Source organism: Bos mutus, chromosome 11 (genome assembly GCF_027580195.1).
Source record: "Bos mutus isolate GX-2022 chromosome 11, NWIPB_WYAK_1.1, whole genome shotgun sequence".
Classification (NCBI taxonomy): Eukaryota; Metazoa; Chordata; class Mammalia; order Artiodactyla; family Bovidae; genus Bos; species Bos mutus.
This window is the reverse complement of record NC_091627.1, coordinates 8448595-8458436: the sequence shown is the minus strand read 5'-3', so window position 1 is coordinate 8458436 and position 9842 is coordinate 8448595. Positions and strand designations below refer to the sequence as shown.

The window sequence follows — 9842 nt, the reverse complement described above, 5'->3', positions numbered from 1 at the left end:
GGTGGAGGGGCCTTGCCTGCGCCAGGCTAGCCCTGCCGTTGACCCAGGCGCCAGGGTAGTTGCTGCATCCCTGGGAGAATGAATGGGGCTCAGTGTGACCGCTCAGTGTGGCGGCTCCGCTGAGCTCAGAGCCCTCTTTGTGCCGCCTCGAGTGGCCGTTGGGAGTGCGGCTGGGGACCTGCTGGCCGGTGGCTGTCCCCAGGCCCTCCTCAGCCGGCGCTGGAGGCCAGCCCAACCCCACTCCACAGCCCTGAACACACGAGCGCTTTCCAGCCTCAGGCCTTTGCTTGGGCTAGACCCACACTCGGAACGCACACACCCCTCCACTGGCTCGTCTTTCTCTCCACTGAGTCCCTGCGGTCTAGACTAAGGCACAGTGCCCCAGGAACCCTGCTCTGATTTCTAGCCCCTCCGTCCTCCCCTCCCCAATCCATGACAGAGGTGTCAGCAACCTGGTCAAGCACGATTAGAGACTGGAGCCTTTCAATGTCATAGTCACTGTACCCAGGCACACCTGAGTCCAGACGGCCACCTGCCTGATCTCAAGCAAGTCACGTCACTTCTCTGAGCTTCACTGTTCCCGTCAATAAAATGGGACAAACTCGACATCTCTCACACTATCCTGTGGCCATGAAATAAGATGTCTACACTGAGAATACTATCTGTATTACATTCACTTGTGTCATCATTTAAATAAATATTTTTATTTATTTACTTGGCTACCCTGGGTCTTGGTTGCAGCACATGGGATCTTTAGTTCCTGTAGAAGGGATTTTTTTAAGTTGTGGCATTCAGAATCTTCTAGTTGAGGCATACAAACTCTTAGTTTGGCATATGGGATCTAGTTCCCTGATCAGGGATCGAACCCAGGCCCCCTGCATTGGGAGCTGAGTCTTAGCCACTGGACCACCAGGGAAGTCCCTCACTTGTGTCTTTATATGCATGTTCTGAACAGACCTCATGCACCGTCAGAGGCACTGGCCTCAAGCTTCCACACTGGCCGCAGGCCTGCTCCAACTGTAGGACTCAGTAGATATCTTTTCACAGCTTTTCTCAGTTGTCTTCTATGGGGGGCCAAAGAGACCTGGCTTTGAATCGCAGCTCCATAGCTCCCTGGCTGCGTGGCCTTGGGCAGGCCACTTTTACCACTCTGAAACTGTTTCCTCTTCTGTAACTTGAGTCCCCTAACAGCAGCTTTCTAAGACGGGTGCTGTAAAGTTCCAGAGGTCTGACATGGGGCCAGGCATGCAGTCAGTACCTAGCTGGTGTGGGCAGAAGGTCCATGGAATTGCAGGGCCGTGGACATCACCCAGCCATTCTCTATTCTATGTCCCCCTATCCGGTGACCCTTGTCTCCCCAGGAAGACCAGCAACAAGAGCACACCCCCCCAGGAGCCCTTCTTCTTCCCTCCATATGCCCCGTACCCTGCTCCTGGTCAGGGGAAGAAAACAGAAGGTCCAGGTCAAACAGCTGGCCAGGCGCTCCCTTTCCTACTCTGTGCCTCAGTTTCCCTAAATGCTAAATGGCAGCAGGACCAGAGGCTCTCTCAGAGCCTGGTCAGTCAGTCAGCAAACATTTCCTGAGTACTGGCCACAGGCCTGGCCTTGCCAGCCTAACCGGTCCATGGAAACGGGAAACATTTCCCTCCAGCCAGCGAAGAAGTCAGAGTCGGTGAGAAGTTGTTTCTGGCTAGGATCTAATTTCTTCTCACTCTGACTGGGCAGCCTTCTGAAGGGCTCTGACTGCTCCTGCCTGCCATCATCCCGCAGGGAGGGCTGAGGGCCCGAGGCCCTGAGGGGAAGTGACTGGCAATGTCAGGGTTCAGGCCAGGGATGGGGGCGGTGGAGGTGATGACACCACCGGAACTTCTGCTGAGGCCTCTGCCCACAGGATGTAACTTAGGGAGAGCTTGTGAGAAATAAGCAGGGGCCCCAGCCTGAGAATCTGATGGTGGAAGCCACCCAAACCCACGCAGACTTCCCCCTCCCACCCAATGTGATTATCCCCTCCCACACCTCCCACTGGCATCTGGCCACCCAGCTGGCGATGCTGTGCCATGACAGTGCCCTTGCTCCACCCTCAGCCCAGGTGGGCGGAGTCCTGACATGGGTAACTGCTTGGGGTTGGCACCAGACTTTGGCTGGTGTTGGCTTTACATATCAGTGTGGCAACCAGCCAGCTATTTGACCCTGGCCAATGATGTCACCGTCCACGGAGCTCTCCAGGCAAGAATATTGGAGTGGGTTTGCCGTTTCCTTCTCCAGGAGATAAGCTGGTTAAATAGTATCACGGATGATAAGCTGGTTAGATAGTATCACGGACTCAGTGGACATGAATTTGAGCAAACTCCAGGAGATACTGGAGGACAGAGGAGCCTGGTGGGCTTCAGTCCATGGGGTTGCAAAGAGTCAGACACGACTTAGCAACTGAACAACAATAAGTGATGTCACCCCTGAGTTTCAGTGTTCTTCTATGTACAATAGAGGTAATAATAGTATAATATTGCTGAGTGAGAATTGAGATAATTCCCATAAAGTGCTAAGTGTACAGCTTGGACCATTTATTTTCCCTCCATAAACTATAATTACTACAATTATTATTATTTTCTCCCTCCCTGCTCTCCCCACCCCCAGTTTAGCCAATGGCCACCCTGCTTCTAATACTGCACCCAAGAAACTGACCCCAGATCACTCCCTGACATGCCCCAAACCCTCGCTGGTCCACACTGCCTTCAGGAGAGGGCTCTCTGCTCCTCACCTGATCCTGAAGACCTTCCCTGGCAGTCCCCCTGCCTCCCAGCAGAACAGGGTCTCCTGGGACACCAGCATTACCAGACCCATTCCTGACTCCTCCTACAAAGAAGCTTCAAGGCCAAGCCATGTGAGCTAAGAGCTGGAGAGCAACCCAGGAACCTTCCTGGCAGAAGAGAAGGTAGTGGGGTGCAATCAGACAGCACAGCCCTGAAAGCAAGGGGCCCTGGCGTGTAGGAAGCAATGTGGCCACAGCCTAGGTGGGGAGATGCAAAGAGCCTCAAATGTCACAGTTTGGTTTTTTCTGATGACAGTGGAGAGAAAGACATACAGACATCACTTCAGAATGATCTGATGGGTGCTGGCAGGGGGACAGACTGGGGAAGACAGGTCTTAGGATCCACTCGTGGAGGACTGGGGTGGGGGGTGCAGATTGAAGAGGGGTGGAGAGGAGGTCTGAAGGCAGCCTTGTTGGGGGGCTGGGTGTTAAAGGCTGGAGGGAAATACAGGAGGCTCCTGGAGCCAGAATGTATCAGAAAGCTGCTGGGGAAGAAGGGCCAGGATAGGAGAAGCAGGCATAGGATCAAAGAAGGAGATGGTGGACGGTGGTGGGCTTGGTACCCTGGCATAAGGACAGCAGGCCTCAAACAGCACCACTTGCTATACTGCTGGACAGACTGTAAACAGCCTGAATCAAGAGAATCCTCTTCGGATTCAGATAGACAAGGTTCGAGGCCCAGCTTTATTACTGTGAGACCTTGAGCAAATGACCTCACCTCTCCGAGCCTTAATGTGCTCTTCTGTAAAATTGGTTAGTGATCCTGACTATGGGGCGGTGGATTCAGGATTCAGCAGGAATGCCCAGCACTTCCTGAGCACACAAGAGGGGCAGACGAAATGCCAGCTACCTTTGTGGCTACTAACCCGGGGCGCGACCAGTTAGGGAGCAGCTCGGCTGGAACCAAAGTCCTGTGGGTCTCATCTCTTGTCTCCCAGAGAACTGGGTGGGGATCCAGGAGTGGAAGGCCCAGGCGTTGCTGGCTCACCACCTTCAATGTCGCCGCGCCCCCTGGCGGCCGTCGGTTGCCATATCAACGGCGTGTCGGCTGGGGCCCGGGGAGGCGGCGGTGGGGGCCCGTTCTCCCCTCCCCGGACCCCAGGCCGCTCTCTCGGCACCTCTAGTCTTCGCCTGCGTACAGTGGGGTGTGGGGGGCGGGTGGGGAAATCCCGAGCAGGGGAGGAAGGGAGTCCCGCTGCGGCTGGCATGTGCGGGTAAACTGAGGCACGCGGTAAGTCGCGCCCCGAAGCCAGGTGTTGAGCGCGGGGCCCCACCTCCGAAGGCGGAGGAGGGGCCGCGGGCGGTGACGCGCCGAGGGCGGCGGGCGGGCGGGCGGGAGGCAGGCGGCGGCGGCGGCAGGTGCGGCCGCTGAGGGTGGAAGGGAGGAGGGAGGGGGCGGGCGGAGGGGGAGGGGAGGGCGAGGCCTGGGCACCTCCCCCTTTATAACGCGCCCCCTCCCGGGCTCTCGGGCCGCCTCCTCATCTGCTGTTTCCGTCTGGCCCCCTCGCCCGGCCGCCCCGGGCCCGGGCCCGGCCAGGGAGCCCCCAGGCCGCGGCTCGGGGGGCTGCCCCCCCACCGCCCCCCCGCGCCCGGCGCCCAGCGCAGCCCGGCGGAGGCGGCGCCGTCGGAGGAGGAGGAGGAGCAGGGCACTGCGGCTGGCCCCGGATCGGGCGCCAGAGCGGCAGCGGCTTCGGCAGCGGCGGCGGCGGCGGCCCGAGCCGATGCAGCGGGACGCACCACCTCGAGCCCCAGCCCCGGCGCCCCGGCTCCCCGCGCCCCCGATCGGGGCCGCCGCCGGCGCCAGCGGCGGCGGAGGCGGGGGCAGCGGCGGTGGCGGAGGCGCCTCTGCAGCTTCGGCTCCTCCTGGCCTCCCGGGAACTACAAGTCCCAGGGGGCTCGGCGGCGGGCGGCGGGCGGAAGAGGCGGGGTCGGCGCCTCGAGGCCGGAAGTGGCCGTGGAGGCGGAAGTGGCGCGGCCGCGGAGGGGCCTGGAGCACGGCGGCGGGACCCGGAGCGGGAGCGGCGGCGGCAGCAGCGGCGGCGGCGGTGGTGGCTGGAAGTGGCGGCGGCGGCGTACTGGAGTCAGCCATGGCAAAGCAGTACGACTCGGTGGAGTGCCCTTTTTGTGATGAGGTGACCAAATATGAGAAGCTCGCTAAAATCGGCCAAGGCACCTTCGGGTAAGGCTGGGCACCCCCCCCTCCCCAACCCCCAGGGACCGGGAGCCTCCTGAACCTGCACCCCTCCGGGCCGACGTCGGGACGCCCAGACCCGGGCCCGGTTGGTCGGGAAGCCACTTAGACGCAAACTTATCGCCTGGTCTCGCTAGGCCGCACCGCAACCCCGCCGGGGCCTGAAGGAGTCGGCCGGCGGGGAGGAGCCTGAGGCCCTTGATGGGGGGGCAGGGAGGGGTTGCAGAGAGGAGCCTGTGAGTGGAGCGGGATCTCTCCGCGAGACGCCCTACTGAGGCGCAAAGAGCAGAGGGAAGGAGGCTGAGACTCGAGAAGGGACCGGAGTCACCGCGTGGTGGGGTAGCCGAGTGCCCTGGGAGACCCGGCCCAGCCCCGCCCGGGATTCCCTTTCCGGCCCTCCTCTGGTGGGGGAGGGGCGGGCTCTGCGGAGACGTCCTCTAAGATCCCTCTTGGGTCTCCCCTCTCCGCCTGCAGGGAGGTGTTTAAGGCAAAGCACCGCAAGACTGGCCAAAAGGTGGCCCTGAAGAAGGTACTGATGGAGAACGAGAAAGAGGGGGTGAGTATGGGGTGGGGTGGGCAGGTCTCCCAGCTCCCTTGGGCGTGAGGTTGCGTTTCCACCTTTCTGCTTTGGGGACTCTCAACGTAATAGATTCAGGTTAGGTGTTTGGAAATTTCCATATTCCAGGAAGTTTGACTTCCCAGTTCAGTCTTTGAATTCAGATGTCTTAGAGCTTTTGGTACTTCATTTTTGGGTGAATATGTTTGGTGCCAGGAGGGGGAGCCCATGCTTGTACCCAGTGCCCCTGGGTTTTTGGAGTTAGGAAGTCTTTAAACACTTTTTGTTTAGGGTTTAATTTTGTTGAACGCAAAATATATATATTTTTCATATATATATATATAGAAAACGTTAATAATTACATGCAATGGTTTTGAAAAGGTGATTGGCATTTAGCTGAAAAGTAACAGTTTCTCGTGCCACACACGTGTGTTAGTTCTGGTTCAGCTTTCCAGAGACCAGCTTCTTTAATATTTGTTAACTGCCAAACAGGTTAAATGCAGGCATAGGGCTAAAATTTATAAGGTTGAAGAAACTGCAGAGCGTCTGACGACTGGTAACAGAACTTTTGTGTGAAGTATCACTGTTTCGGTTCGTTCATTGAATTATTTTGATTCATTTCATTCAGTTCTTTATGAGGGGTACATAGTTACTCCCATTTTACATATGTGGTATTTGAGACAACTAATTTCAGAGCCTGTGCATTTACTCTGTCCCTGAACCTTTGACCCTTCGCGTGGACCCCATGGCCAGTTCATGGGTCTGTAGTGTGCTTACCCACTTTTGACTTCCTCCTGTCTTTTCTCCCACCCAGTTCCCCATTACAGCATTGCGGGAGATCAAGATCCTCCAGCTTCTAAAACACGAGAATGTGGTCAACTTGATTGAGATCTGTCGAACCAAAGGTAAGTTGTTTGGATCATGTCCCCATTTTCAGATGGAAAAACTGAGGCTTTGTTTGCGGAGTTGACACTGGACACATTTACACTGCCTCTTCTTAACCCAGACATTCCAACTGTGACTGCTTTCTCTGGTCTTTTCATCGGAGCAGGTGCTTCCCCAGGGCCTGCCACAGCACCCAGCCCAGAGAATGCACTCAGAAAATACCTTACCCGTGAAGGAATTCGTACCCGGATATTTGGGTGGCCATGGGTTGGAGGAGTTGGGAGCTAGTTTGGAGGAAATGAGTTGCATATAAGGTTTCTGATTTTTTTTTTCTTGCCTCCCCCTCTCTCCTCATTCTTCCTGCCTCAGCTTCCCCCTATAACCGCTGCAAAGGCAGTATATACCTGGTGTTTGACTTCTGTGAGCATGATCTTGCTGGGCTGCTGAGCAACGTTTTAGTCAAGTTCACACTATCTGAGATCAAGAGGGTCATGCAGATGTTGCTTAACGGCCTCTACTACATCCATAGGAACAAGGTGGGGCCCTGGTCGGGGAGGAGAGAGCAAGGCTTGGGCTGGCCTTTGAGCTCACTGCGGGGTGGGCATGGCTAAGGGATCCCTGGGAACCCTCCGCCTTGTGCTTCCTGCAGATCCTGCACCGGGACATGAAGGCGGCTAACGTGCTCATCACCCGAGATGGGGTTCTGAAGCTGGCGGACTTTGGGCTGGCCCGGGCCTTCAGCCTGGCCAAGAACAGCCAGCCCAACCGCTACACCAACCGTGTGGTGACCCTCTGGTACCGGCCCCCAGAGCTGTTGCTCGGTGAGGACTCTCCCGAGCTGGCAGAGGGGAGCAGGGGCTGGGCACTCAGCTCAGTCTCAGCACCCCAACTGCCAGGGCTTCTTGAGCCACCGGCCCCAGGGGCGTGGCCTCTCAGGAGGCCGTGGGGCTCAGGGGGCCCTCCCTGGTGTGCTCTTATTCCCAGGGGAGCGGGACTACGGCCCCCCCATTGATCTGTGGGGTGCTGGGTGCATCATGGCGGAGATGTGGACCCGCAGCCCCATCATGCAGGGCAACACGGAGCAGCACCAACTCGCCCTCATCAGCCAGCTCTGCGGCTCCATCACCCCCGAGGTGCGTCACAGCCCGCCTCCTGGGGCCACCCCCCCAGGCCACACACCTCTGAGGTGGGTGGGGCAGGCTCCCTAGCAGGGGAGGAGCGGGGCACGGAACAGAGGCGAAGCCCTGACCTGGACAGGCGGCTGATGGAGGGTCACAGTCTACTGTTAGCCATCGTGACGTCAGGTCTGGGCTGCATCCCCGGTTCCTGGGGTTTTCCGGCAAGGTGTCTTGAGTGCCTCGCCTCAGAACTGACCTGTGCCGTGAGACATCTGTGGTTCTGTCACGCTTGGCACACGTATCCCAGGTGATTCATGTTAAAGGGTCTGGTACTCAGTGCCTGTGTCCCATCTGTGGTTACTGATGCTTTGGCCGCAGAGGGCTCTGGGGTGGTCTGGAAGCATCTGAGCAAGTTGTAGTATTTCCTTATTTATTTTTGGCTGTTCTGGATTTTCATTGCTGCGCCTGGGCTTTATCTAGTTGCAGTGCGGGGGGCTTCTCTTGCTCCAGAGCACTGGCTTTAGACCCGGGCTTCAGTCGTTGTGGCGCACGGGCTTAGCTGCTTCATGGCATGTGGAATCTTGCCAGAGCAGGGATCAAACCCATGTCCCCTGCATTGGCAGGCAGTTCTTAACCATCGGATCACCAGGGAAGTCCTGAACAGAGACGTATCCAGTCACTGAATACGTACTTGACCAGTGGATCAGGCACATACCCTGCTGAACTAGTCTTCCCCTCTTTCCATGCCTCCCCCCTGCCCCAGGTGTGGCCAAATGTGGACAAGTACGAGCTGTTTGAGAAAGTGGAGCTGGTCAAGGGCCAGAAGCGGAAGGTGAAGGACAGGCTGAAGGCCTACGTGCGAGACCCCTACGCACTGGACCTCATCGACAAGCTGCTGGTGCTGGACCCCGCCCAGCGCATCGACAGTGACGACGCCCTCAACCACGACTTCTTCTGGTCTGACCCCATGCCCTCGGACCTCAAGGGCATGCTGTCCACCCACCTGACATCCATGTTCGAGTACCTGGCACCTCCACGCCGGAAGGGCAGCCAGATCACCCAGCAGTCCACCAACCAGAGCCGGAATCCCGCCACCACCAACCAGACGGAGTTTGAGCGCGTCTTCTGAGGGCCGGCTGCTGTTGCTTCTCGTTAGGGCCGTGGTTTTGTTTTTTTTTCTTCTGCTCTGTGACTTGCAGCGTGGAGATTATGGGGCATGTGAGTTTTTCCTCTAGCGCATATCTTATTTAATCCACACCCTGGGCATCAGGCACCAACCGAGCAGACTGGAGTAAAACTTTGGCGGAGAGTCCAGGAAGGCACCTGAGCTGCCTCACCTTGTTCCCTGGCTTTGGCGGTGATGCCCAGAGGGTCTCCCTTTACTTTAGGACATGACTGGGGTTGGGGAAAGGCACGCCCCACTGGTGACTCTGAGATACCCTAGCATGCTAGGAGGAGGGGACTGGTCCCTCACCCACCCCGGCCCTCCCTGTGGGATGAGAAACTTCTGTGGGGCACAGAACCAGCCGCAGGAATGGGAACGGGCTGCTCTGAGCCTAGCCCTCAGAACCTCTGAGGCCGATGGATGCTTTTGGTTTCTTCGATAGGACAGTTTTATCGTGTTGATTTTGTTCAATTGTTCAGAGACATTCCTGGGTACAGGCTGGTCAGTTACAATTAAAGTTGACTCTTTTTCAGTAAATGGCTGTGTGCTGTGTTCTATGTTCAGACCGCCAGCTAACCCTGTAACTGACCACTGAGATTTGATTTGTCAGGACGTGGTACTTTTCTTTGTCCCAGTTCATGTCCCCTGACATACCTTCAGGGGACTTCTGTCTCTCTTGTTTATTTTTCTTGAGTACCCAAGTGGCAGGTACCATGATGCTCCCTTATTCTCCTCTCCACTCAGTGTCCGAGAAAGCAGGGAGACAGATGAGAAAAGGGACCCAGTCTGCTGAGGAGGAAACGGGGAGACCTTCTGTGAGCCGCACCTGCAGTGATGACCCGGCGGGGCAGCCTGCCTTGGCTGACAGATGTGTTCAGACTTGACTTACAATCACAGGAGGCTGGAAAGGCTTCTAGCCAGTGGAATGACAACAGATCTGTAACCTGCAGGAGTTCTCAGGCTGCTGACCAGAGAGTGGCAAGAGAGGAAATGACCAAAAGAGCTGAAGGGTCTCCAGGGCCTTGCGGAGGTGGCAGTAGGAAGAGTTAGGGTGGCAAGCAGGCGGGAGGACAGGGAACAGTTAGCAGATCTGTTGGATCATGTGGGCTCTGAGCTGG

General features: G+C 57.2%; 1 protein-coding gene across 1 annotated transcript; it reads left to right on the top strand.

Moving 5' to 3' along the window:
* The first annotated feature begins 4281 nt into the window (after positions 1 to 4281).
* CDK9 (cyclin dependent kinase 9) lies at positions 4282 to 9261 on the top strand. Its single transcript, XM_005908444.2, has 7 exons — positions 4282 to 4988; positions 5475 to 5556; positions 6371 to 6461; positions 6811 to 6977; positions 7091 to 7262; positions 7426 to 7574; positions 8323 to 9261. Exons 1-7 carry the CDS (start codon positions 4531 to 4533, stop codon positions 8686 to 8688), a joined length of 1485 nt encoding a protein of 494 aa, XP_005908506.2. The 5' UTR covers positions 4282 to 4530; the 3' UTR covers positions 8689 to 9261.
* The last annotated feature ends 581 nt before the right edge of the window (positions 9262 to 9842 follow it).

Coding starts and splice junctions, on each gene's coding strand:
- CDK9 (XM_005908444.2), top strand. CDS start 4,531: ATGCAGCGGGACGCACCACCTCGAGCCCCAGCCCCGGCGCCCCGGCTC. Junction 6,462..6,810: donor TGAGATCTGTCGAACCAAAG/GTAAGTTGTTTG, acceptor TTCCTGCCTCAG/CTTCCCCCTATAACCGCTGC. Junction 7,575..8,322: donor GCGGCTCCATCACCCCCGAG/GTGCGTCACAGC, acceptor CCCCTGCCCCAG/GTGTGGCCAAATGTGGACAA.